Raw genomic sequence first — 27,440 nt, forward strand, 5'->3', positions numbered from 1 at the left:
CTCGGAAAATGTGAACTACGACTGGATGCCGTCCAAGATCCACCTGAGTATCCCGTTGATGTGGGACCTTCTCCAAATCAACTGTATGCCGGAGCCTCGGGAGATGTCTGGTGGCTTATTGCATCCCACGCTGATACCCGCCATTTCACGAGACGATACCGGGGAAAGCTCCTGTACGCTAGAAGTCATTGTGGCCATGTCACCTGAAGTCACTGTCAATACGGCAGATGGCGGACAGGCCGCCCATATGCAACCGAGCGTGACCAACATGTCCTCCGTGCAATCTTCACCCGACAGCCTCGCGTTCGCTGACAAGTTGGTCGCGCCGGCTGACAGTCTCATGATGAATACCCCGTGGCTCTGGACGGGTCAGTTTCCGGATATGGATAATATGGACTATCAAGAGCCCGAATCCGGCATGGGAAATGTCGACGGATTTTCCGCCTGGTGGGATATTGGGAATCTCTAAGGCCTTGCGCGTCCGCGTTCTGCTTGGCTTTTCTGTTGGGATCTTGACGAACTTGAACTGGGTTCGGGTCTATGACTTGAGATGGGAATTGCATGTATTTTTATAGCGTTATTAGCATATACGACTTAGAGGGTGCGGAGTTTACCTGGTTTGATCTAGCGAATACACGAGGCAAATAGGATAAAGTTTGAGAAATTGTTGATATCTGTCCATGATGAGTTATGCAATGTGGAATGTGCATATTACGTAAGACCTTGCATAACTCGCGTTGTTTGTCTGCTCGGGCGGTGAAGCAGAGAGTGTGAGTTTCTCGTCCGACAAAACAGCGCCAAACCAAAACACGTTACACGCTAGACTGCAATATAACATAGCATATCCAAAAGCGGCTGATGTTCGCCCAAAAAAGCTTAGACAATTTTACCACTTCCTATTTTGTTTCAAGAATTGCCTTGTTAGTCAATAACCGTCAAATCACCAAGTGAGATTCATTGCTATATTTTTGCATATAACATTGAGTAGCCCTCTCGACTCCACCAAAGAGCTCCTATAAAGGAAAACTTCGTCTTGGAGAGTATGGGAATAAAGAAGTGAAATGTGACAGGCAACTTGAAGTCTCACATGATCATCTCCGCGATTCACGGATATATATATTCAGCAATCTCGCTGGCGCAATTAGCCATCCCGTACGTTACAAGCTTAAAAAAGCACCCATAACATTCAGCTATGAACACTCTTACCTTTCTAATGGAAACTATTAGTCGCGAATACCCGTTATACGAATAATACTATGCCGAGGTCATATCCCTCTTGAGTCTTGACAAAACAAATACCAAGACGGCGTATACTTCTTCCGATATCCGAGGGGATTAGCCACTTCACCTAAATAAGCCTAGTGAGTGCGGAGGTCAAAACATTAGTCTCTCATCACTATTTTTGGCCATGTCTATGTCGCCTACTGCATACCCAGATTGCACTTTCGGGATACGTATCTGGTATTGAGGAGGTATGATGTTTTGTGAGGATGCCTGCATTGGAGACTCTATATCTGGTATCGTCTCAGCTATATAAATGTTCGGATAACTGACTTGAAGGAGCTAGCTAATCTCAGATTTGCAGTCAGATGCCACGTCTGTGAAAGGCGGAGAGGGCGGAGGTTTTGGGTTCTTATGCCGAATTCCGTGCCCGTGGCTAAAGGACTGGCAAATATGGCACGGCTAGACTTTCTCATTGAACAACACCAGTACGTCCCCCGCATTACTGCTTGGGTATTTCCCAGAATCAGCGGAATGGTTGCAGGTATCTTGAACCACGACATGAATCGACGCTCTTGCAACATCATTACGGTCTGTAATTGACCGTAAATGCAGCAGCAATTGATTTCTCTGGCGCATGAGGAGAAACGTGATGAAACGAATTGACTCAACTCCACCCTGAAGACCGTGGGGAGAACAGTTGTTCTCGTTCTTCCAGTTCACTCCAGTCAATACCGGGTCAATGCTTAGCCTAGTTACTATTTCCATACCGGATGTTGACGGAAAGGCAGCGTTCAATGAGCGCCCCCTTTTAAACATAATTAGGGTTGCCGCCTGCTGGTGATCTAGAATTTCCCCAAATGGGGAATTAGTGGGCCGCCAATGGTAAATTCTAGAACAAAGCCCAAGCCACACCGACCTTTCCTCACGAGCAACCTATTATTTATTTTTTTGTGTAGGAAGTCTGTTTACCCCTATTCCGGTTCATCTCACAGACTGGGATAGAGATTTATGTTCATCATGCGCGGTGTTTAGACAAAGAACAGCTGAACAAAGCAGGGGACACGACATCGATTGCCGAGGCATCAACACAAGGGGAAAGACCTTGACCAACTTCGAATAAACGAAGGGACTGATTCTTGGCACTCTGCCAGCAAGACATGATTTCTGAATATGTCGGCGAGATCGAAGAACTTCCACCTGACCCGCGAATATGGTCTGGAAAGCGATACCGCAAGTATCTCTACCATACAGCCCAAGCGGCAATATGGACCTCCACTGTCTATTACCCCATTCGCTTACTTATGATTCTGCTGGAGGCTCAGCAATCCTGGCCAATGTGGTTAATGTTGGCTGTGGAAGCTATATTTGGTCGTAAGTTCAATTATGCCTTACTTTGAAGTCGGAGCTCTATAACGCTAACCAACGACCAGGCTTGTCTTATCAAGATCAGCGCCTCACCGTTGCGGCCGGTGGGGAACCTGAGCGCGGGCCGCGAAAAAGGCTACGGCTTCGGGGCAGCCACAACCTGCCACGAGTCGATGTCTTGATCCCCTGCTGCGGCGAGCCAGTTAGTGTAATCTTGGACACCGTTCGCGCTGCCTGCACTATGGACTACCCAGAGTCTCAGCTACGAGTGCTTGTCCTTGACGATGGCGCTTCAACCCAGCTGCGTGATGCTGTCTCGGAGTTGCACTCTAAATGGCCTTATCTCTTCTATCACACACGCGGTAGGCAATCTGGCCGAGTGTTTGCCAAAGCCGGAAACCTGAACTATGCACTATTCACTGTTCAGAAAGATACTCCACCGGAGTTCTGTGCTATTCTGGATGCAGATTCTATCCCAAAGCCGGACTTTCTCAGAGCAACCCTTCCCCACTTGCTTCTAAGCCCCCAGACAGCGTTGGTTACTACCCGGCAATATTTTGACAACCTTCCTGCCGGGGACCCCCTCTCGCAATCTCGCCTTCATTTTTACACCTGCCAGAACGCCGAGCTAGACCGCTGTGGACGTGCGATTGATGCAGGGTCCGGGGCGGTGTTCCGGCGCAACGCAATCATTGATGTTGGTGGGTATCCTACCTTTTCATTCTCAGAAGATTGGCAGCTTTCCCTGATATTGCGGGGCATGGGATACCGTACTGTCCAAGTACAAGAGCCGCTGCAATTCGGGCTTGTTCCCACATCTCTCGAAGGGCACATTGCCCAGAGAAACCGATGGCACATTGGTCATTCCCAGCAACTGTTTACTTTACGGCCGCTGACCAGCAGTTCCATACCACGCCACCTTCAGTGGAGCATTGCATGCGGTGGCTTGGCCATCACTTTGGGATTGGTAGGCCATGTCATTGGATATGGTGCTGTTCCGTGGCTTTTAATGTCCCGGTCGCTGATCCCCGCCTCTTCGTCCTTCCTGATCAAGACTCAGGTAATTCTGGGCTTGCTTCATGTCTCTACCATGTGGGCGTATGGGTGGCTCCAGACTGCCCATGCGGGGATTCGAGGATCCCCATTTTCGCAGCTGGAAAACAGTTGGCTAGCTGGCGGTAAGATATGCCATTTCACATTTTGTTTCTATGATTGATATACGTATGAGAACCACTAGACTGACCCGACTGATTGCCCCGCTCTGCAGCACACCTTTCTGCCGTCATACGATTTCATTTCATCTCAAGCGCTCCCAAAGGATCATTCGTCACCGGAAGCAAAGAGAATTCCTGGAATCGCATCACGAAGTCTTCGTTTTATAAAATGCTGTACCAGGATCTCTGGCAAAATGGCATTTTGCAAAGCATCTGCCTGCTTCTCGCCACAATCGCCGCGATGTTATTGTCAACATGGACGACACTGACCACTACCGACAGTGAATTATTGACCACACGATTACTTACTACAATTGCCTGGCCGCCACTGTTGCACATTTGCTATCTGACCGTTACTAACCATTGGGTACCGGTTGCGTACCTTTTAAGCCCTCCCGTTTACCCGGCTCGGGCATCTCAGATGGCCGTACTGGGTAGCAAAGAATGATTCAAAATGTAGACTCTCTTGTCCCACAACGCCCACTGCGGCGCTTGTTATCGCGTTGTCTGACACCGGCGGACTTCATGATGTTACCAACCCTTGCACTATTGTTAGTAGCCTTGGGAGGACTATTTTGAATGCTCGGCATGTTGTGATGTCACACTAGGTTGATCATTTCACTAGAAGTGCTATTTAGCGCTAACCAGAAAGGCAGTGCACGCGTAGTGAATGTCTAATATGTCCCTGGATTTATCCTGTCTGTGCTATATAACTATTATGTCAATTTATTTGTTTTTCGATCTCGCTGTCCTGACTTTCACGCTTTCTAACCCCTAGCTATCCAACATAGCATATACTAAAGTGCTTAGCGATGTAGCGAATATATGGTACAGCTGTTCATTGTCGTTTTTTTCTCTCCTTTTTTTTTTTTTTTTTTTTTTTTTTATTTTATTTCTGATTTTCAAGTTTTTGTTCATGGACTACATAGACGTACCAGGACTAGTCATGTGACAGCGCCTCGGGTTTGACATCGGGAATGAACTTCTCTTCAGACTTCTCAACTATTGTCTTCAAACCCGAAACTCATCCCCGCTCCTTGGAACATCTCATTGATCGGGAATCTTGGCAATCAATAACAGCGTATCAGGAACGGAGACTGTCAGAGAGAACTATGCGATCAAGTCTTTCGTGCGCGTTTTGCCGGTGAGTAGTAAATCAACATCACCCTCGGTAAACCAGAAGTCAACTCGCGGCTCACCCATAGATCCGACGATGCAGAAAATCCAAAATTAAATGTGTCAACACGGGTAGTCCACCATGTCAGAAGTGTCAGAAATCAGAGATTCCCGGTTGTATTCTTACCAGACCGAGACATGTAGCCTCGAGGGTTTCCCGCAAGCGAGGCCAGTTACGCCGTAGGAATGAGGATCTAAAGGATGACCATGAGGAACAAACAAGACCACAGCCGGTCTCATCAGATAATGGCCATACTAGACCACAGCTAACACCGGAATCTTGCAGCGGTGAGGTGGACATCTCACAGATCGACGATCATCTCGCTAGCCTTCCGACAAGTGTGATCCTCAAGTCTCTGAACGTTTTTACGAACAAATTCCCCGAGCTGGGAATTCTTCATCTCCCAACACTCATACAATCGTTTCAGTCGGAGTGCTCCAAGGAGACAAAAGTCCTGCTCGGTGTTACCCTTCTAGTAACAAAAACACAACTGTCGTTGCTTAACCCATCTTGGGCAAACAGTTTGCTGCCTAGTAAGCATTATGAATCTTACATCCGGCAGAGTCTTTCAGGACTCATCCTTCAGCCCCCTGATATACAAGTCGTTCAGGCACTGCTGATAATGGCACTCTACGAATGGGGATGTCGGGACTTCCATAAGGCCTGGGTTTACTGCGGTACGTCATTATCGAAGCTCCCGCATGGAATAATTGTAAGGCTGATCGGATATGCTAGGTATCGCGATTCGAATTATGCAATCTATACAAAGTCGACGTATCGCCCCGTACCCCCTTGATACTGACGTCAGCCTGGGTGCAGTCAAAGATACAGTTGCTCCGGGAATAGAGAATAGAACGATCTGGGCGTGTTTTATCATGGACCGCATGATAAGCTCGGGCACTTACAACCCACCCATGCTTCCCATGTCGGAGATGGAGAAGTTGAAAGTCTCGCGGCCGTTAAGCACCGTTGAATTTGCCTTTGGGACCAACGTAAGCCTTTATTCTGGGCACACAGGGCAGAACCTCACCTGGGCTGAACGTCTGCCGTCGGGCCTTCTTGATATAACCCAGTGCTACGAAATTCTAGTTTCTGGCTTTGATATCTGGGCACAAGTAATGACTTTTATCTTTAACGACGGTCGTCGAGCACCGGGGATGTGTGCCCCGGAGAACTGCCCTTGGGTCCCAGGGTCTCCGTGGTCTAGGACTAAGGCCCAATTGGAAAGGTGGAGGGCCGGCCAACACAATCGCCTTCATTACCCGAGTAACAGTGTTGCGATCCACATGACATTGGGATATGGAGAGTCCTTCACATACATCAATCTTCTCTATTATCTGAGGTTGGACATCATCCTTTCTCCATCGAGAATAGTGAGACTGACTTGTGTTTGTATATAGCACTCTTATGCTCCACCGCGAATATTTCCCTTTCATGCCCACCGCGGAGTCGGGCCCGAGAGGGCCTGTGGACCACCCCCTGCTCGAAGCGGAAGCACCCGTTGGCTGGTGGGAATCAAGCGCACTAGAGCTATTCTCTGCAGCCGAGCACATTGCCAGGCTTTTACATGAAGCATCAGAATGTGGAGCCCATCTGATGACGCCATTTGTTGGATTTTGTGCTTTTTCTGCATCGTATATGAATCTCTACATCTACCGATTTCCTCGCATGAACCTTGGTCGAAGTCCTCAGGCTGAACAGCTGATGAACTTTTGTCTCGCTTACTTGGAAGAGTTTCGACACGTGTGGAAGCTAGGAGAGGCTTGGGTGCGTCTCTTTGCCATCGAACTTCTATTTCTTGCATGGCGACACTCTAACGTTCATTAGGTATCTACTCTCAAACATGCCTCGCTCTTATACGAGCGCGCTTCCACCGACAGGGGAAGATACTTGGGAAAGTCCCGACAAGACTTCGATCATCTTCACCAGTCGATACACGAGTTCCGAGTTGTTGACCGATCAAATCAACATATACAAGAAATCGAAGGAGCTGGGGGACCAAGTCCGGGAGTGACTTATAGCCAACCCGCGCAACGGATTGTCCCCAGCTCTGAGTCGGATAATCTTAGCGCACCGCTCACTCATCTGCTTACGGAAGTCAGCACTTATTCTCACGAACAGGGCGCATGGTCGCAGTGGTGGCCTACGTTGGAAGACATCGATCTTGCACTAGTCTCAGGATGACAGTTCTGTGGCTAACTCGTACCATCATACTTTAACGAGCAAGTGCGTTGAATACATTGAGCGCAGAACGATCGTGAAAAGAAGTCCCACTATGGACATAGCACCTGCATAGTATGCCGCTGGCCGATATGACTCGACGTTGTCCGCTTTTCCAGAGAGCGAATAAATTCCAGATGCAATGGGTGATCCCTATGCAGGGTTAGTATGGCATCGTAATACAGAACAAAGAGAATATGTTATCATCTTACAAAAAAGAAGCCCACGAACCATCCTGCCCAGATGATCGGTAGTATCCCAAGTGTGTTCTTGCCGCCAAACATGGCGCCTATAGTGCTGGGAACCAGGCTGAAAAACGCCCCACATCCGAAGCCATTCAGTACAATGAATATGGATAGCACGGCGGTTGTACTAGAGAAGGGCCAGATTACAAGTGCACTGAGCCCGGCCAGCGTGAGTGAGAGGATAAGACTGTTGATCGGACCCAAAACTGAATCCGACAAGAAGCCGGCCAGCACCCGTCCTACTGTGGAGGCAACGTTCCAAATGGCCAACATGATGACTGCGATATTCTGCGAATGGGTAACCGATCGTGCGAAGATAGGAATAAAGTATGGGGGAACAAAAAGAGGAAAGCAAGCCAGCCCGGTGCCGACAAATAAGATCAGGAACTCCTTTTCGCGGAAACGGTACCTGGAAAGCTCACAGTGTCAAAATCTCCCGATGGTTAGATTGTACAATGGACAGTTCTCACCATTGTGGGCGTGGGACTGAGTTCTTCGCATGAGATGGCTGTCGGATAAGGCATGCAGCTGGAGTACAAACCCCCCACAACAGAAACGCTAGAACGCGGAATATCCATTCAAGTGGTAGTTGCTTCACCATCATGTTGGTCGCAATACTCATAATGGCAGAGCCTAGACTCCCGCCCCCAAAGACGATCCCGACGGCTAGCCCACGGTGTCTCTCGAACCATTGCATTGGGGCAGTCGAACAAGTCTGGTTCGATTTGTCAGACAAGAGAGGGCCCAGCACTACTTAGTGCGAGAAATACATAGAGGATAGAAAGGATGAACACCAAATGTGGAATATAGTAATGAGAACCATACCAGAATCGTCAGGCCTCCTCCAACGCCAAAGATGATGCCATGTGTCACAAACAATGCACCGACGTACTCGGTTACCCAGCTCGCCAGGAATTCCCCTAGACCCATAAGCACTGCTCCGACTAGAGCAGTTCGTTGATATCCCCACCTCCGGATGATCAGTCCTACCGGGATACTGATCGACACCATAAAGGATGTAGCCAGAGAGCCAACGAAGGTCAATGTGGTTAAGGAAGAGGAGGTTGATTCTAGTAGCTGGATTTGCAAAACTCCCCAGGAATAAATGATGCCGAGATAAACAAACAGAGAGCAAGCAGCGGCTCCCACAACTATCCATCCTCTCCAACCGTCCACAACATCGTCATGGGGACGTGAGGGCTCACTCTCGGCAGTGATAGGGAATGGAGCCTCTGCTTTTGTGTGGGGCGCTGAAGGACCTTCTCCAGTTTCCTCCATGACTGACGATACACTGGTTTTCCAGATTGCGTCTTGTCCTGCCCTGTACGCTCAAGCGATGCCAATATTGTTTGTAGTGAATTTCTTCTCTCTGAAGGGGCTTTCCGAATTTCAAGCATTATGTACGTCCAACACGTTCTTATACAACCAGAAAAAGCCGACATTACCTGATAGAATCCACATTATGACTATTAGCACGAGACTAATTATCGTGAGGACTTGTTTGAACCCGAGGGAAAGCGATCAAGTCGCTAGCACAGTCTCAAAATCGACCTTTGAAATCCGAGGTCCTGTTGCCTTCGCCTGGTATCAGCAAACCCGATGCTGGTTCAAACCCGATGTTAAGTAATTCACTCGATTCCAGCCCACACCTTATTGATAATACTTTCTTTCACGCTGCATTCCGACGCGAATGCTTCACTAGCCTGGCCTTCTTGCTTCAGGCCGCAGAGTCCACACATCGATCATACTTTGTTCGCAGAGGCAAGAAAAAGCTTCGGCTATTTGCCATGTCTGATAGCCTACGGAGGACAATCCTTTTGAATGCTGCGAAGTGTTTACCTGCAGTTGAGGCGAGTGAAAAGAAATAAGAAAAAAAAATCTCTAGCGTGGTAAGCCACATGGATTGATTGTCGAGGCCCAAGCAATCGCCGCGATATTTAGAGATAGATGCGGCCGGTGGCTCTGGGCGATCCCTCCCACAAACTTCCACCGAATATGTTAATGGTATAAGCTGTTAGAAAAAGAAAATGATGTTTTTGATCTGGTTTGGTTCACCAGCCTGTGTTGGTGCGAAAGCCGACCGGATTTCGGCTCTCGGCTCTGGAAGGAGTCAAACGCGCGAGAACACTCAATGTGACCGTATATATTCTTGTGGTAGAATGTTGAGTTAATCTCTGCATTCTTGCTATTTCTAGGCTGCGAGAACCGAGCTCCTGGCACACCATTGAAATAGGTTCAGGAATTATACTACTCTGACATCTCGCTCAACAATTCAACTTTACCAAAATGGCACCTTCCAGGGTGGACGATGACATCCAGTCAAGGCCAAATACGCAAATCTTGCCAAATGTGAAGCCAAACGGTGAAGGCCATCTTCTGCATCGTTCTCTCATAGAACATCCTGTCATGGTGGAGAAGGCTAAAGGGCTGACTCTGCATCTTTCCGATGGTCGCACTGTCCTGGATGCTTGCGCTGGCGCCGCAGTTGCCTTAATCGGCCATGGCCGCGAAGAGGTTCATCAAGCAATTATGAAGCAGATGCAGAATGTCAGCTACATCCACACACAGTCCTACACCACCTCGTCGGCGGAGGATCTAGCTGACTTTCTCCTGAGCGGAAACCCCTACGGGCTCGAGAAGGCATTTTTTGTCGGCAGTGGCAGCGAGGCGGTTGAGTCTGCTTTGAAGCTGGCGCGACAGTACCATTATGAGAATAATGAACCTGACCGACTGCATTTTGTCTCCCGACAGCAGAGCTATCACGGCAATAGCATTGCTGCCATGTCAATTTCGTCAAATCTTGCTCGCAAGGTTCCCTTTACCGGCTTTATGTACCCTCATACGTCTCACGTTACTCCCGCATACGCATACCGGCATCAGATGGCGGGAGAGACCGAGGCAGAATTTACGGCCCGGCTACTGCGTGAGCTTGAGGAGGAGTTCCTCCGAATCGGTCCCGAGAAGATTATTGCTTTTGTAGCCGAACCGATCGTTGGCGCCACCGCGGGTTGCGTCACAGCCCCCGCCGGATACTTTACCGGTGTCCGTGCCATGTGCGATCGGTACGGCATCCTACTGATCCTTGATGAGATTATGTGTGGCGTGGGACGTTCAGGGACATTTTTCGCTTTTGAACAGGAAAACGTCGTTCCCGACATTATGACTATCGCCAAGGGACTTGGAGGTGGATATGCACCCATCGCAGGAGTCTTGGTCCACAAGAAGGTGATTGATGTGCTCCGCAAGGGCAGCAACGCTTTCAACCATGGCCATACCTACCAGGCCCACCCTGTTTCTTGCGCTGCCGCGTTGGCGGTCCAGCAAATCGTTCGACGAGAGAAGCTGGTTGAACGCTGCGCTGCTCTGGGACAGATTCTGGAACAGCAATTGAGGACTGAATTGGCACACTGCCCATCAGTTGGCGATATTCGTGGACGAGGCCTCTTTTGGGCAGTAGAGTTCGTGCAGGACAGCACGACCAAGGAGACGTTTGACCCCACGTTTAAGTTCGGCTTGCGAGTTCAACAAGCTGCGTTCGACCGAGGATTGGCAGTGTATCCTGGTGCGGGGACTGTGGATGGCATGCGAGGCGATCACATCCTCCTAGCCCCTCCATTTACTGTTACTGAGGCGGAATTGCGACAGATCTGTGAGGTCTTGCGAGAGGCGATAAAATCTCAGGAAAAAGAGTATATGACTTGTTAACACCTGGGCGTGGTAGGCGCTGTGCAGGGCCATCTATGTCTATAACATTTTCTTATAGTATTAATACCCGATTCAATATTTCAGTATGCGATATGTTGTAGGGCTATGGATATGATATCACGAAAGAGGCAACAAACCCCATGGTTGTGCATGGGCCCAGTATCTCTCCTCACTTCATTATAAAATTCTCTTCGCCCGAATTGTTTAAAGGTCTTCGCAGTGACGGAGTATCACATGATTGTGTAGACTATTGGAATATTTTGCCGTACTCAAGTTGACCCTAGATAGACTGGTTCAATGTCGACTCGACCGGGATAGCTTTACAACCTGGGCTGGATATTGTGATCTCTACCAAGTAGACTAATGCTGACATAGACCAACCACACTTGATTAGATCCTATTCCACGGCCTTGCCGTTCCGCCTGAAATAATTGCTGGAGGTGGAAAGAGGGAATTGAGTCACTATAGAGAAGAGTCTAGTTTGACACTAAGCCTTGTAGTCAGTCGTCCCATGTCTCTGCCTGGCTGTGGTAACTTGAATGTATTTCCAACTGAAATTCAGCAACGAGGGGTGTATCCTGGTATTAAAAGTATTAAACGCTATGGCTGAATAGTGTACTAAATATTTATTATTGTCAACTCCGACTAATTGGGAATATTACCGCACCTTTGAAGTTGTAGATCTTAAGATATATTATTATCACAGTAGACGCTCTAAACTATAACACTTCTGGATCTTGCATACTTTCTCCTGATATGTATTGACCGTACCTTCTTTCTATAACTGAGGGGGAACTGTAGCAGATCTGCGTAGTTTGCGAGAGGCGATGGAATCCTAGGGAAAGGAGTACATCAGTTATCAACAGCCTGAATTAGATAGGCGGTTTACAGGTCCATATATGCATAGAACGCTTTCTTATGGGCTCAATACCTCGAATCAATATTTTGGTATGCGATCTGTTGTCAATGTGATCTCACTGCAATCTATTCCCGAAAGAGGCAATAAATCCCAGGGTTGTGTGCTTGGGCCCAGTATCTCCCCTCACTCCAAGATCGATCTCCCTTCATCCGAATGGCTGTAAGATTTATAAAATCCCTCGAACAACGGCGGATTCCATAGTATGTAGATAATTTGAATATTCTGGGCATAATATACCTGCGGGCCTTGTACTGTCCCTTATTCTGTGGAAAGGGTCGAAAGGCAGCTATATCAACATCCTAGTATGATTGGTAATCGTCATCAAGCCGCTCATATTTGCTAAGATAATTCCAGCGTCTACAATGCCGAACGCGAAACCGATGGTGCTTCCACCAAGTACCATCTCTAACCTTCCCTCCGAGTCATTCGAAGACCCATCCCGAGGCGAGGTATCGTGGCGCACGCTTTTCACACAGCCAAAGACCCCAACGAACGATCTCTCTGCCGGGATTGCTGTCTGTCCGGGTTATTCTGGATACTTATGCAGCCATCATCATGCTCAGGCCGAGATATACTACATCCTGCAGGGGCGAGGAGTAGTGACTATTGATGGGGTACAACATAAGGTTGAAAAAGGGTGTGCAGTTTTCATTCCGGGTGGCATGGAACATTCAGTTACGAATAATGCGGAAGAAGAGCTGAAATGGCTCTATGTCTTTCCGGAAACCAAGTTTAGTGATGTTGTGTATCATTTTACTGGAAATGGGAGGCCGAAGCTATAGGTCAATTGACGATTGCATGGATATATTGGTGACTCTCGAGACATTTTCAACGGGGATCTCTTCTCGAGCAGATATTTTCTTTTCAATTGAGTACTCATGGTTTCGTCATCTGCTTTTCTTGGCTTCGGTCAATATTACATCGCTGAGGCGTATATACTGGAGAAAACTGGTTTATTCTCAGTCCTAGGTGGTTCGATCATGGACCAGGGTATAGCTTAAACCTCAGTAAGGCATTGCCAGGGTTGACATTCTTCACAGCTAGGGGTTCAGGACAAGGACATGCATGATCTACTACATAGTATGGATAGAGACTGCTATATGGAAAGGGTTAAGCCCTGTGGCTGAAGACTCCGGCAAGCGTTCCGACCAATCACGTGTGCTGCCACAGCTTTGAAGTCGTCGATCTCGAGCTACGTCATCGTTACTTAACCCTAACGCCGCTTCATTGTTGTATAGCGTCTCTTGATATATATTGAGCATACCCCCAAGAAACTGCGAGTCCATGAGTCACTTCGCACCCCATTCTATTACTCTGATTCTTTTTCACTATGGATCACCCGCGCCAAAGTGCCCAACCGGCCGCGTCGACCAACCGTGTACCAACCGTTCGCTCTAACCCCGTCATCAAGCGCTCAGTCTCGTCTGCGACAGCCGGAATTCATAATCAGACTGGCTCGGGACCGACCGATCAACCCCAGGAGCCAAACAAACAGGCACTCCACTACAGTCTCCAGATGAAGAATGCGCTGACAGAGCTCCTTAATGATGTCCGAGCCAAGGGAAGCGATCAGGGAAGCCGCTGCCTCCAGAATATCCTGATGGAGAATGAACGAGAAGTAAGGGAGAATAGACGGAAATCACTGAATACTCGAGGCGCGAAGTGAGGACATAGTCGACTTTCGCGGAATGTTATCCTATCTCTTTCCCGAGAAACAAGCCATTGGAGGTCTTCCGACCGTGTGCAAATATAGGGCTTTACGACGATGGTTATGTCGCTTTCATACATTGTACTGATGGGAGGAGAGCTTTACAGGACTCGTGACGTGAGAATACGATAATCCCTTATTTGTGGAGAGATCAATCGCCAACACAACGCCGAGCTGTCTCCAGCCCTGCATATGGCGGCAGAGAATATCATGTTGGCAGTATGTATGGTCGGCCACTGCAATGTTGCATTATCGCGACATTCCTTACACGCTCGTGTCACAACTGGCTTTGGGGATCTCAATTTGCACCCTCATGCTCTTGCTGGCATGCCTTAGCGACGCATGTGTATACCTTGTCCTGTCTTTGTGCCTGATCCTTAGATTACTAGCATATGCATATACGACATAATAGTAGCGACGGAGTTTCTTTTCAGCATATGTGGTTCAGCTTTGGTTCAATTCATGCCTAAAGTCAGTATATATATAGTTGATGTTTCTAGTGTGCGTTAGGATTCTCTCCCTTTGGTGACACACCAGACATTTATTTCTTATATCATCCTATTCGATCACCGCCAATCATCTTAACCATCAATACACTCGAGATCGTTGCCGACCGTGTTGTCGAGCCATGTGAAAGTATATCCGGTTGCCATCAGTGGCCATTGAGTTGCGGCTCGGATACATTATCCTACTACCCCTGATAGGGTTCGCAATTCGGATCATAACCATGGAAAACGTACAGGAGTACAGAGCGTATGACCGCGCCATGATATCATTGAGGCATGCGCCGTACATGCTCGATCAGGGACATGATGGGACATATAACCGTTGGTGCCATGAGCAGGTTCTCGAGAAGCACAAGTCTGGGAAATAGGTAAAACAATCACACAGCTCATACCCATCAACAGAAAAAAAGATTGATCCCGACCCTCTTCACCAGGTTCCTCTAGGTATAGATCCAAATATGTGACACGAGTTGGAGACTACGTTTCCATTGCGTCACCAAAGCACATACTGGACAATCTTTTGCCTCTTCTTCTGATAATACTCCCCTAAGAGCATTGGCAAAGCAATATGTCATTCATAGACTAGGGGCAATCGCTGTCAATGGTTAACGTCAGGCCATTCTTCAAACACCACCTCATGCGTACTTGTGTCTATCCGGTAATGATGGCAGACATCATCCGACTTTTCATGGCGCAAATACGCCAGCATGTGGGCTCATCCTCTTCTTTCTATCCCACCTAATGCCTCGTGAAGACCTAACATTCGTTGCCAGCTGACCGCTAGCGATCTCGCCAAGTTGGCCCGCGTGTCGCATGAGTTGAACGATTTGGCAACACCGTACCTGTATCAGACAGTACACTTCCATAGCCCCGGGCGCATCAAGCCGGATGATCAGCTGTTGTCGCAACTGGATATCCTCGGAAATCTCCACTTCAACAAACTCGTATATACAAGGCGCGTGGTCGTGTCAGGATCATGGTACGAGGCTTATGCTGCGATTGACTCCGAGCTTGGCGAGCACCAGATTCTTTCCCCAGCAGCTCGCATGTTCAGCAACATCATCCGCAATTGCATTCAAAGGATGCCGAATTTAGAGGAGTTCATGTACTATCCATCCTTTCCCCTATCCCATTGGGGTTGCTCAATGGTATCCATGGCGTTCATCTGAAGGGGGCTAAGCTAACCTACCTTTCAGCTGGGACATGCAAGTTTCACTGACACAGGTCTTGCTGACGACCGTATTGCTGCAACAGAGGCTGCGGTGCTTACGAATTCGTATGGGTACGGACTGCACCCCGAAGCCGTTCTTTCGCCCAACCTTGCACCTCCACACAACAGTCAAGCTAAGGGTGATGCACCTCACCCAAGTCGATACCGTCGTGGTTTTACAATCCTTAGGTGTGGCTCTGAAGCATGCTACACAACTAGAGCGCCTTTCTATATGGGCCGATGACCGTGCCGAGCTCAGCATTAGCAGTCTCGTGGAGGACTGGCATAAACCTGCTCCATTTCGATTGCGCTCTTTGGACATTCGTGGGTTTTCCGACATAGGAATCCCCGCGAAGAGCATGTGGGCAGCAATTCCACCAACCGAACTGAGAGAACTGACGCTAGAGCTAGGACCGAGCCTCCTGGTGCAGGATCTAACGGAGTTCTGGGATGCGTCTGTTGAAGCTGACTTGCGTCCGCTTAGGTTGAGGGTGAACCTAGGTATCAAGGGCATTCAAGAATTCATTTCGTCTTTCAGTGGCTTGGAGGCATTTCACCTCGTCCCATCTGACACACTACGACCGATGGAGCCAATCCGCGTTCTCGTGGATGCTCTCAGAAGGCACCATTCTTCCACTCTGAAGGTGCTGGGCCTGAGTCCGTTTTTGGATGGGTCGAAGTATGTGCTGGACGTGCCAGATATCAAGTATTTGGTAGGGGCGTTGCCAGATATCGAAGAACTTCGCGTGAGTCAAGCGAGTCTGAATCAAGTGCGTCTCTGCTCAAGTAGATGCTATTTTGGGTTGTCACTGACTCGGTTTCCGCACCAGGAATTCATGCAAATCGCACTGTTATTGCCCCGTTTACGTGTAGCCCAGATTGACCTAGTCCACGAGGATCCAGCTACGGAATCTATCTTTCTAGACTTCATCGTTTATCTTTTACGAAAAGGCTATGCCAGGAATCTTACCTATGTGGCCTTTGACGATACCACCGTGCGCGAAATCCGCCGAAATCCGATACGGCTTTCCGACGGAGTCTCTCGTGTTGGATATGTCGGTGGCACGGTCCTATTGAATGAAGAAGTCTTCGACTGGGTTAGAACATCCTTCTAAGTTCGCAAAGAAACAATGATATCGATTATCAAGCCGGATGCTACCCCTGAGAATGTCAAGAACTACTCCCCTCATCGATTTTTCGACTGTCAGTGCCCTATGGGTAGTATGTCGGTTCTCTAGCACAGGTCATATACAGGACCTTTGCCGTTCTCCACCCGAAGCATGTGTATATTATTGCGTTCTAATGGATTTCGCGAGTGATGTCGGAATGGCAAAACTCGAAGTATTAGTACGGACTGGGTCCGAAAAATTTGCGATCGGTGTGCGCTTCGAAGCCTGGCAAAAAGCGCCGCGTATTTACGTGTTTGATGGATTGGCATTTGGAAAAGCGGGGGCATAGCATTAGATCCGTAAATACTAGCTTTCTAAAGTAATTAAGTATGAGAAAGCGATTAGGACTCGGTGGGTAGGTTTGAAGACGGTCGCAGAGACGACTTTTTTTCTCGTATAATTCGCCACAACCGGTGTCCCAATCCTATTTTACAAATCCTGGATTCGAAAGGCACATTAGAACACATAATCTAAGGGTAGGAAAATTAGTCCAGATGGGCGATCATGACTGAAAACGGATTTCCAGCTAAAAGAGAACGTAAAATCGACGTGGGGGAAAATTGCGTGACTTTAGGGCTGTAGCGTGTGTTAAACCCTTATTTTCTCGAACGCCACACCAGATGCCGTTCGTTGGAAATCCGACGCATACAAAACGACGAGTCCAGCCCAGTTACGCAGTACCAAATACCGGAATCGATTGGGAGTTCTGGGGCGAAGCGTCGTCAGACAGCCACAGCCGGGATTACGTATCCAGAGCTATTTGTGGGCTGTGTCGAAGCGCCGGCTCCACTCTTAACGCGTCAGGCACCGACCAGTCGGTCCAGAACCATGTGGGCGACCCGCCCTGTTGATCTTGATGGGTTTCTAGATTGGTCTTCAGGTCCAGGGACAATTCCAGTATTGGTGGAAGCTTCTGCCTAAGCATCGAAGCCCTAGGGTGCCTGGGCCAATGGAACTCTTGCCCTGGACGTTCGAGACTCTGCGCTCCACAGTTCGCGTGGAAATGCGTATCCGAATTCTGACATGACACACGACTGAGCCATACATCGTACGGAGGAGTTTCCCACACTGATTAGGGTGTTTGGCCAATGTTCGCCATCTTCTCCGGCTCCACCATGGGGCATATATAGCGCTATACTCCCCCGACCTGCAGCCTCTTGCATTTGCACTTTCAAACTGCACACACAGTCCTTTCAGTTCTTTTCAGTCATTCCTTTGACTTAGATTATCGTTGAGGTTGACCCTCCGACTTTCATTTCTATATCCACCCTTCCCGGCCCCTCCTTAGAGCCGAATTTGCCTTCCCTCCTTATTTCTACGACAGCCCTTGTCAATTCCCATTCACTACCAGCAGAATGATGCTCTCTAAGATCCTTCTTTCCGCAGTTTGTGCGATGACTGCTTCTGCCCTCCCTCATCACTACCCCAGAGGTAGTCCTGTCAGCGTTGCTCCGACCACCACTTCCATCGCCGCCAGCTCTAGCTCCAGTGCCAGTGCCAGTGCCAGCGCCAGTGCCAGCGCCAGCGCCAGTGCCAGCGCCAGTGCCAGTGCCAGCGGAAGTGGCAATGTCCAGATTGTGAACAACCTCGGCAGCACCGTATACCTGTGGTCCACCTCCGACACCTCCAGCGACACGCAGACCATTTCCTCTGGCGGCAGCTATTCCGAGGCTTGGAAGACCGAGTCCACCGGCGGTATCTCCATCAAGATGGCAACCACAGACAGTGAAACCAGCGTCTTGCAATTCGAGTACACCGCGGATGGCGACACCGTTTACTGGGATCTCTCGTCTATCAACCTGGACTCTGACTCGGAATTTATCACCGCTGGCTTCTCGGCCACCCCGAGTGATTCGAGCTGTTCGTCTGCATCCTGCTCCGCGGGAGATACCGACTGCGCCGCTTCGTATCAGCAGCCCGATGACACCGACACTAACAGTTGTTCTGCTAGTGCTGGCATTACGGTCACCCTGGGTTAAGAAGAAGAGCTATGGATGCCTCATTTGGGTACGGACTAGCCGGTCTTCATCAGAGAAGACACGGCGGATTTTAGACGGCAAGGCAGGCCTTGCAGCTTCACGGCGACGACGGACATTGACCTTATGATGCCTCTCTTTGAACTTAGAATAGATCTCCACGTTTAGAATGAAAATACCGATTTGTTGAAGTTTGGGATATCCACATCAAATAATAATTTCTTTTATAATATGTACTATAGTTCTAGACGCTACGTATGAAGGCACCGCTCATGATGAAGCAGGCGTCATTGCTGACCACACCCCAAGATGTTCATATATTCCTCGTACACAGTCCTAGGTTTTACGCGCATACCTCTGATGCGCCCAAAGGAATAGGAGTTTAAACAGCGATTACAGCTGACTATGCACATTCCATGAGATCCAGTATGGAGAGCATGAACTCTAGAGTTGTATATAATAGGCTAATTAGGCGAGGTACCCTTTGCCCGTTCTATAAGTATTGATCGCTATTTCTATATTCAAACATTCATCATCACATCATGATCGCATATCATCAGACACATCCTTCCCTTCAGATAGCTTTCGCAGTGTTTCTTTCAATTGCTTCAGCGGCGTAGGCTTTGTGAGAAACATATTGGCCCCACTCATCATGGTTTCGTGCTGCATCGAGGCTGACAAAACAGCAGTGAGTATAATTATAGTGGCAGGTGGTAACTTCTTCTTGCGTTCGAAATGTCTCATTTCCCGCGTAGCTGTCAGACCGTCCATTACCGGCATAGAGATATCTACCACTAAGTTAGCCTTATCTCGCTTTGCCATAATTAGAGAGAAGGGCCGCGACCAACCCATTACTACAGCGTCATATCGATCGTTCTTAAACTTCTCCAAGGCGTCCTGGCCGTTGACTGCAGTCTGGTATTTAAACCCAGCGCTCTTGACACACATCTCAATAATCTAAGTACGACCGTTAGAACAGGTCACTCAGACAGGCTCAGGTGTCAAACCTTAAGATTGACTTGGTTATCCTCCACGAGAAGAATGTTGCCTGACAGCGACTTAGCCTGGGCTTCTCTTTCGTCGTCGGACGGTCCTTGCTTGTCGTCGCTAGCGTCACCGTCAACATCAGTCTTCTCTACATCTGCAGAGTTACTGTTATTGTCTTTGATCTCCGGTGCTCTGTTAGATCTCTGGGAGCTCTCCCTGACAGGCATGGCAGGGGAGTGGTGCCTTTGAGGCGTTGAGTCCTGAGAAGGACCTGACAATCCCAGACAATGCTCGAATGCTGTTGAGAGAGTCTTGGGACTCACACTGGGTGAACTGGTCAGTAAAGGATCCCAGCATTGTGGTAGGGAATACTCACGGCTGGGTAAGAAAGATAACCGATTCATCCGCGCTCTCTCCCAATGCTTTCCAGCTACTTGTCCGCGCACTCAGGACAATCAATGGAAGCGAGGGTTTGATTTCCGAGCTATCTGGCGCCGGCTCATTGGAGCCTAGTTGATAGTACTTGTAGTACTCATGCTCAGTGATAATAGCAAAATCTGGCCGTTCATGGTCAAGTTCTTTCTGGTTTAATACGCGTAATCCAAACCATCCCGACACCATATGTCCGAGGCTCGACAGGACATCTTCGAACTTTTGCGAGTCGAACCCCAGGTCACCCTTTTGAGAGCTCCTTGTGAATAGTGAGACCGTCATGCCGTTCAGCTTATCTCTCAAGCGGGGATAGTCGGAGGACTGGATAGAGGTCGACCGTTCTGGAGGCGTGACAGGGAGAACAACATCTACACTTGTCCCCCGATCGACTTCACTTGTGAATTTGATCTGTCCATTCAAGGACCTCACAATTTGATGGACTAGATGAAGGCCTACCCCTAGACCAGGAGATGTAGTGTCCTCTTGGAGAAAGGCACTGTACAAATGATTCTGAAGAAAGTCTTTAGACATGCCACGCCCAGAGTCACTGATCGTAATGTGAACTGCCGGTCTAGGGTCCTTGCCGTCTATAATTAGCGTGTCTTTCTTCATCAATAGTCGAATGTACCCTGTGCGCGTGTACTTGAGAGCGTTGCCAAATAGATTCATGACCACTCTGCGCCAAGCGCCGGCGTAAACACTGAATTGCCAACTATCCTGCCACTCGATATCCACAATAGTCATGAGTCGAGACTCTGGATTATTGGTATCGTTTTTCAAAGCGACCTCATTATTGTCATTTGGCCCGCGACGCTGATATTCCGCTCCGGCAAGAAGGCCCTCGACCACCTCCTGTACCAACACGCCCAGGTCTTCATCCTGAAGAAAGCCAGGCACCGCTGATTGGGGTTTGGACACGTCCGTTTCTCCTTGTTTACCAGCCACGTCTGACGGCCGTGGTCGGGTGAGGGTATTAATCTTAGCATAATCAAGAAGATGATTTAACGTATCTAACAGGGTCCGCCCGCAACTGTATATGGTCTCGATCAACGACCGTTGCGCGTAGGAGTTCACCATATCTTGGAGCAGCTCCACAGTCCCGAGTAAGCCATGCAAAGGCGACCGCAATTCATGAGATATAGAAGAAATGAAATCGCCCTTGGCTCGGTCGGCTGCCTCCAGGTCTAAACGCGACACCTCGGCCATGACCGTGTTACTGAATGCCGCCATGTATGTTAGATCCTTTGGCTCCGACAACACTCTGCCCGGATCGTCAGTCCAGACTAGATTAATTGTAAACCAACGACTTCGCTGAAAATCCCAGACAGGATATATGGCAATGCATCTCGCGTCCGGTAGAACCTTCATAAGTTGCTTGAGGTCCATAGTTTCCTGCTGTACATCTTTCTTATGGGCATCCGTAGTCTGTGCGCCACGTCCACCACTTTCTGAATAATCCATGTCATTCGCCAATCCCTCATAACTTAATGCGATGGAGCCATCCTCTTCGATATGAAAGATCTTCCCCTTAGGGTACCGATCAATGAGATGACTCACAAAAGCACCAGAGAGAGATACATAATGACTATCCTTCAGGTTCTCGGCTTGGTCAGATGTAGAGGAGGTGAAGTGACCAAGGACCAGACTTCTGGCCTCTTTCTCGTCGTCGGAAGACCCTGAGAACCCAGACTCTGGGTATGAGGCAGAAGGGATCTGGTCCTCGTCTGTTTTATTTTCCACGTTGTATGCTCCTGGGGTGTCATGGGTAGTCTCGGTAGAACCCACGGTTTGTCGCCGAGCATACACGCTTGCATCGATGAACATTGTCCCTTCGACATCCAGTGCCTGATAGATCAAAGAAGCGGCGCGGTTGACGACCGATCGGACACTGGACGGGGTAAGTGTTTCTTGAAGTTGGCTGGTAGTTGGGGAAAGCCGGGGCCGCTGCCTTTTGCTCTTTTTGTTATCTGCCTCGTCTTCATCCCCACTCTCCGCTTCCTGGTGGTTTTCAAATTTCCGAACAGGGGATTTATGTCTGTGCTTCTTCTGTTCTCTGGCTTTGCCTCTTGGTGCTTCCCCGTCCCCATTCACGCATTCCTGCTTTTCATCCTCATCGGGGCTCGATCCAGAGACTTGTAATTGCTCCAATCTCCTGTTCACATGCGCCATCTTCGACCCGTACTTCTTGTCCGATGTATTTCGACTGCTGAACCACTCGGCCAGATCTGACTTTCCTCTGACGAACAATCCTAAGGCCCGAACCATCTTCTCCTCACGATACTCCTCTCGCATCGCTCGTTGCGACAGTAAGTGATCCATGACCGTCGCCGAGAGTTCTTTCAAGAAGCGTACTTGTTCATCACTGACTCCATCTCTTGGCCGGTCATCGAGGACTGCCACCGTCCCAATGACATATGCATCCGGTGACCGGATTGGCACAGACACGTAAAATCTGTTATGCGGATAGCCAGTTACCGATGGGTGGTGTTTGAATCGCTCGTCTTCAGCCAGGTCTGCCGCCACAAAAATGTCCTGTTCGTCCTCCACGAATGATCTTACTGCATGGTAGCACATTGTGATCTTTTGGCGCGGGAGGCGACGAACGCCCAGCCATAAGGCTTCTGTTTGCTCACACCCCTCGGTACCGCGCAAGCTTAGTCCCGGGGTTGATTCGGCTACGACATGTTGCATGGTCTTATCAAAAAGCGATATTAGGGCTCTTTGAGCGCCCATTCGTAGTGCAGCAAGTTGCGCAAAGACTGTCAAGACATTGTCGCGTGACACATTCGGATGGGTTCCAATCGATTGCTGGGCATGTTTCTCGGAATCCGAAAACCCCCAGTATGGAAGATAGCTATATAATTGAATCGTTAGAGGTAGTTCACGCGATGATTGCAATGGAACGGAGGGTTTAGTTACAGGTGCATCTCTCGTTCCCGGGCTCCCTCGCGATTGTAGGCGTACTTGCGAGGGCCCCCTTCCCAGCCTCCCCCTGAACTTTCACGGGAATGCATATTTGTTCGGTATGGGTAAGTGTACTCTAATCTACCCAGTGAAGAGTGTGTAAAATCGCGTAAAATCACGTTCGACGTTGATGAAATTGTGCTAACAACCGTTTTTAGCTTTCTGTTTTGTGGCAGATGCTCTTGAAGGGGGATGTTCCATCCCCTATTGTTTACCCAGCAGAAGCAAACGATGATAATATCTGCCTCTTAACAGTATCTTGGGGTAGAATCAGGATCGTGTGGTGGAGATTCGTGCGGAGGTTCGTGATTCATGTTATGTTGCCAAACAGCTGCTCGGCGCGTAGGCCATGTTGCGGGCCAAATAGCGGAATTTTATATCGCGTCTGATTGAAGCCACACATCTTCTAGACCCTCCTGATGATGCGAGTCCTCGATGACGTATAGAAGCAAACCGGGATTTCTGGTATGGGGACATCAACATACGTCGACATCTGCGCTCTCCGATATTGAGTGGAGATTCCGATCTGCCAGGCTTCCTTTACCCGCTGACGTCATTCTCCCGGCGCGCCCGTGAGACTCACCGCCTTCTGTTCTGGACGCATGGATTGCCTCTTCTATTGGAAGGACTGAAAGACTAGAAGCTTCATCGGGTGTGCAAGTGGAGGGCACGGCATCATCAGCTGACAATCGACACCCGCTTTCCATCTCCTGACGCTTGCATGTCTCACATCCAATTTCTTCGCGGACCACAGTCGGACCATACCTTCAATGGTAGCCTGTTGCCCACTGTGTCCATTCGTTAACAATACCGATAGCGAACTATATATTTTAAACAGACGGAAGCAGATTCACAAGACATTTCTGGCCAGTCCATGTCACACGACATCTCTGCTATGAGGCCATGAGTCGGGGAGTCAGCTACAGATACATGAGTCAATTGATTGTAGTACAGCATTCCTCAAATCCAATAACATGATCGAGGTGTTGTATGGTGTCGTGTCTTAAGGTCGAAAGAGCTAATCTACCGGAGACGAGCCAAGTTACGGTTTCTCAGGCTCGGCGGGACTGTCTGGTATCTTGCTGATATCTGTTGCTAATAATGCCCCGTCTCTCTGAATTCGACTCTTTTTTATATCTATTTATATCTTCTCTCTTGTCTTGGACAGGAATAGAGTCCGTCGAGTTTGCCAATAAACCACTAGCGTACATACAGTCGCTAGCTGCATGGCAATGCACAACAACAGTAGTCGGTAGCACTACTTACACGAGCTTTTGGCAAAAGCCTCGATGCAATTTCCGATGCGGGAGAAAACCCTAGTCTTTCAGTCGTATTGCTGCGCTAGATACATTCTTCCCCAAAGTTAAACTAAGCATTATTTGAACACAACTCGCTCGCGGGTAGTAAGGCTTCTTCGGAGTCGTCCTCGTATCTCCTCTAACTGCAGACGGAAACTAAGTTTAGGCTGCTATAGTACTTACTGGTTGCAAAGAGCGTGTCTACATAAATCGAAGGCTAATTTTGCATCGGATGCACTGGGGGTGAACTAAAGCCAATGATCTTCAGTGAAATTTCCGGAATAAGATGTTTAAACTTAAATGCTGACCATGGCCCCACCAAGTTCGTCCAATCGAAGAGCCTGAACTTTTATGCTGACATCCGTACCCTACTTGGCATCGACGAGAATGTGTGGGATGGACGTCAATGAATTGCAGTCTTGAGGTATATTAAGGTCCCCATCTCCCGGTCTTGCTCGGTGGGGGAGCTCAGTAGACCCAAGATTTACTGATTCTTCATCTTTCTCTAAAGCAATAATGGGCTTGTTTTCATCGGCAGAGCCTCCCTTGACTGAGGCCAATCTCAGTAACCAAAGTGGAATGGTATGCTAAGGACGGTTTGGATTTACGTCTTATACTGACATGACTCTAAATTAGACCTTCGTTGTGACCGGTGCGACATCCGGATATGGCCTGCACCTAGCAACCATCCTCTATCAACATGGTGGTAAAGTATATCTTGCGGCCCGCAATGCATCCAGAGCGCAAAGTGTAATCGACGACATCACAAGACGCCACCCCGAATCTAAAGGACAACTGGTCTATTTACATCTCGATCTCGGTGACTTATCGACAATCAAAAAGTCAGCCGAGGAATTCCTGACAAAGGAATCCAAGCTCCACGTGCTCTGGAATAATGCCGGCGTGATGATTCCTCCCCAGGGATCCACAACCGCTCAGGGCTATGAGCTTCAGCTCGGCACGAATGTCATCGGGCCATTTCTCTTTACCAAGCTGCTCTATCCAGCTCTGGCCAAAGCTGCAGCAGACTCTCCCCCGAACTCAGTCCGCGTAGTATGGTTATCCTCTTCGGCGGTCAGGATGGCCCCCACCCCGGCGATTGATTTTTCGAATATGGACTACCACAAGGACGAGGGAGCTTGGACAAAATATGGGAGAAGCAAAGCTGCCAATGTTCTACTCGCCGTGGAGTTTGCGCGGCGCTCCAAGAAGGACGGTGTCGCAAGCATCGTGGGTCCTCTGAAAAGAATATCGTTCTATGAAGCCTTGCTGATTCAGAATAGACGCTTGATCCGGGTACCTCAATGACAGACCTGCAGAGAACAATGCCTTGTTGGCAAGTCGCTGCCGTGGTAAGTTTTGCCCACTCGCCAGCGATAGCACTGCTAATGCTCCTATAGAAACTAGTCGGACAGCGACCGGAGGTGGGTGCGTATACCGAGCTGTTTGCTGGTCTCCAGCCTGATATCGATCCTGTTAATTCGGGAAATTGGAGTAAGTCCCAAGCCCCAACATGATTTCCATATGATAGGTTTAACGTGTCGTGTAGTTGTCCCTCCGGGAAGGGTGGTGGCAGGTCGCAAAGACCTCTATGATCCGGAGTTGTCTGAGAAATTCTGGCAATGGAATGAGGAACAGGTCCGGTCTTACTTGTGACGGGTTGTCGTTTAAGCAGTATTTAATTAGTTGACCTTATAATTCGGTTTTAATGAACACTTTGGTAGATAGTAGATAAACTGCGCAAGGAGAGAGATGGCAAACCTTGTTAGTAAGGCATCCATGCTTAGCGCCGATTACCTCCGGCTTATTCCCGGGAGACGCGTGACCTCGTCTCTCGTCTTTCGACCTCATTGTAAGATCTCGACACTGTTAGACCAACGCTATAATGTCGGATGATGCAAAGTATCCATATCCATGGATGCGGGAGCGCAGAAGAGAGCAAAATGCACGGGCTAAGCGGCGCAGTCGTAAGTATCCGTTACATGCGGCTACTAGACAACTAACAGACGACATCAAGGTCAGCGGCAGAAGGCGCAACAAGCAGCAGCCCTCGAAGTCGTAAAACAAAACGAGACTCAGCTCAATCTACTGCCGTCAGCACTTCCTGATCCTCTCGGTTGCGTTAGCAACCATCCTGCAATGTGAGAATATAGAATCAGATCGCCTGATGCACACCCGAAGCTCACATTATCCAGCTCGCCGTGTTGTGTACATGATCATCGGAGAGTTAAGCCACATCTTGTGTATTGCGAGCTCCTAAGGTATTTTGCCAGCGTTTCTGATCTAGAGAATGTTGCGAAAATTCTCGATGCAGAACAACTCGGGATTGCTGCCATCCTGAAATATGGCATTATTTCGATGGGCGGGGCCCTTGACGACCGTTTGCTTGACATAGCAAATCAAACTTGTTTCTGCTGCTGGCTCGAGGTGGTTATACCCAACATTAAAATGCCTTTTAACATCGGGTTGGCTTTGTACTCCGGGGTTCGTCGTCTATCGCAAATGAAAGGACCTCCTCGGTGGAGCATCGAAGCCGTAGGCATTGATACGGCAGGAAGGCTGTTGCAGATCGAACCCGAATGCCGCGATCTAAGGAGCATCAGACTAACTTGCTTCTCAAGTACTTCTGCCTTTCTCGAAAATGCCAAGCAGCTAGGGTTATCTCTCGGCGATTTCATTGATGATAATTCCGAATCGCCCTTTTGTTCAAGAGATGTTCGCCGGTACCAACCTATTTCTTACCAAACATTGGCTGCAGATCTCCAGCCCACCCCAGAGCAACTGATGATCCCCCACCATCCCTATCTTGACATTGTACCATTTCCCTCTTTTCGTGCCAAAGCATTGGCAGCGATTTCATCCGGGACCCCAGAGTTCAGCGAGGATGAGCTGTGTTTTGATCTGGCGCACGATAGCATGCGCTGTTGGGGCTCGACGGCGACTTCTCTACATGGCCGTGGAAATGGGGCCCCTTGGGATGCGCGCAGCTGGGAGGTCTCTCCCTGGTTCTTGAGAAAGTGGGGTTTCCTTGTTGGAAACGAGGATGACACTATCTATCAAAATAGTCTCTGGTGGTGGTCCCAGAGGTAGAATCAATGTTGAGCAACGTTGCAAGGATCGC

The 27,440-nt window shown here is 48.9% G+C and overlaps 11 protein-coding genes across 11 annotated transcripts; 7 read left to right on the plus strand and 4 right to left on the minus strand.

Moving 5' to 3' along the window:
• Nucleotides 1-25: 25 nt before the first annotated feature.
• AO090138000034 (uncharacterized protein) lies at nucleotides 26-469 on the plus strand (the record flags this gene model as incomplete). The annotated part of the gene is made up of 1 exon (XM_023232717.1): nucleotides 26-469. The coding sequence occupies one exon, from the start codon at nucleotides 26-28 to the stop codon at nucleotides 467-469; it is 444 nt and encodes a 147-aa protein (XP_023093229.1).
• Nucleotides 470-2,381: 1,912 nt separating this feature from the next.
• Nucleotides 2,382-4,411, plus strand: AO090138000033 (glycosyltransferase family 2 protein; the record flags this gene model as incomplete). The annotated part of the gene is given in 4 exon segments (XM_023232718.1): nucleotides 2,382-2,595; nucleotides 2,655-3,767; nucleotides 4,264-4,354; nucleotides 4,363-4,411. Coding segments are annotated over 4 exon segments (1,467 nt in total).
• A 1,321-nt stretch (nucleotides 4,412-5,732) lies between these two features.
• Nucleotides 5,733-6,577, plus strand: AO090138000032 (fungal specific transcription factor domain-containing protein; the record flags this gene model as incomplete). The annotated part of the gene is made up of 2 exons (XM_023232719.1): nucleotides 5,733-6,353; nucleotides 6,524-6,577. 2 exons carry the CDS (start codon nucleotides 5,733-5,735, stop codon nucleotides 6,575-6,577), a joined length of 675 nt encoding a protein of 224 aa, XP_023093227.1.
• Nucleotides 6,578-7,188: 611 nt separating this feature from the next.
• Nucleotides 7,189-8,142, minus strand: AO090138000031 (uncharacterized protein; the record flags this gene model as incomplete). Its single annotated transcript, XM_001825495.3, has 3 exons — nucleotides 7,189-7,353; nucleotides 7,413-7,854; nucleotides 7,916-8,142. The coding sequence occupies 3 exons, from the start codon at nucleotides 8,140-8,142 to the stop codon at nucleotides 7,189-7,191; spliced, it is 834 nt and encodes a 277-aa protein (XP_001825547.3).
• Nucleotides 8,143-8,195: 53 nt separating this feature from the next.
• AO090138000030 (uncharacterized protein) lies at nucleotides 8,196-8,723 on the minus strand (the record flags this gene model as incomplete). Its single annotated transcript, XM_023232720.1, has 1 exon — nucleotides 8,196-8,723. The coding sequence occupies one exon, from the start codon at nucleotides 8,721-8,723 to the stop codon at nucleotides 8,196-8,198; it is 528 nt and encodes a 175-aa protein (XP_023093226.1).
• A 1,008-nt stretch (nucleotides 8,724-9,731) lies between these two features.
• AO090138000028 (uncharacterized protein) lies at nucleotides 9,732-11,150 on the plus strand (the record flags this gene model as incomplete). The annotated part of the gene is made up of 1 exon (XM_001825493.1): nucleotides 9,732-11,150. One exon carries the CDS (start codon nucleotides 9,732-9,734, stop codon nucleotides 11,148-11,150), a length of 1,419 nt encoding a protein of 472 aa, XP_001825545.1.
• A 3,797-nt stretch (nucleotides 11,151-14,947) lies between these two features.
• AO090138000026 (uncharacterized protein) lies at nucleotides 14,948-16,570 on the plus strand (the record flags this gene model as incomplete). The annotated part of the gene is made up of 4 exons (XM_023232721.1): nucleotides 14,948-14,992; nucleotides 15,057-15,262; nucleotides 15,480-16,239; nucleotides 16,418-16,570. 4 exons carry the CDS (start codon nucleotides 14,948-14,950, stop codon nucleotides 16,568-16,570), a joined length of 1,164 nt encoding a protein of 387 aa, XP_023093225.1.
• A 2,608-nt stretch (nucleotides 16,571-19,178) lies between these two features.
• AO090138000025 (response regulator) lies at nucleotides 19,179-19,586 on the minus strand (the record flags this gene model as incomplete). Its single annotated transcript, XM_023232722.1, has 1 exon — nucleotides 19,179-19,586. The coding sequence occupies one exon, from the start codon at nucleotides 19,584-19,586 to the stop codon at nucleotides 19,179-19,181; it is 408 nt and encodes a 135-aa protein (XP_023093224.1).
• Nucleotides 19,587-19,639: 53 nt separating this feature from the next.
• AO090138000024 (GAF domain-containing sensor histidine kinase) lies at nucleotides 19,640-23,071 on the minus strand (the record flags this gene model as incomplete). The annotated part of the gene is made up of 3 exons (XM_023232723.1): nucleotides 19,640-19,958; nucleotides 20,002-22,911; nucleotides 22,977-23,071. 3 exons carry the CDS (start codon nucleotides 23,069-23,071, stop codon nucleotides 19,640-19,642), a joined length of 3,324 nt encoding a protein of 1,107 aa, XP_023093223.1.
• Nucleotides 23,072-24,835: 1,764 nt separating this feature from the next.
• AO090138000023 (uncharacterized protein) lies at nucleotides 24,836-25,975 on the plus strand (the record flags this gene model as incomplete). Its single annotated transcript, XM_023232724.1, has 5 exons — nucleotides 24,836-24,901; nucleotides 24,956-25,572; nucleotides 25,631-25,671; nucleotides 25,727-25,813; nucleotides 25,851-25,975. 5 exons carry the CDS (start codon nucleotides 24,836-24,838, stop codon nucleotides 25,973-25,975), a joined length of 936 nt encoding a protein of 311 aa, XP_023093222.1.
• A 702-nt stretch (nucleotides 25,976-26,677) lies between these two features.
• Nucleotides 26,678-27,409, plus strand: AO090138000021 (DUF3425 domain-containing protein; the record flags this gene model as incomplete). The annotated part of the gene is made up of 1 exon (XM_001825488.3): nucleotides 26,678-27,409. One exon carries the CDS (start codon nucleotides 26,678-26,680, stop codon nucleotides 27,407-27,409), a length of 732 nt encoding a protein of 243 aa, XP_001825540.3.
• Between the last annotated feature and the right edge of the window lie 31 nt (nucleotides 27,410-27,440).

The sequence above is a fragment of the Aspergillus oryzae genome, chromosome 6 (genome assembly GCF_000184455.2).
Source record: "Aspergillus oryzae RIB40 DNA, chromosome 6".
Classification (NCBI taxonomy): Eukaryota; Fungi; Ascomycota; class Eurotiomycetes; order Eurotiales; family Aspergillaceae; genus Aspergillus; species Aspergillus oryzae.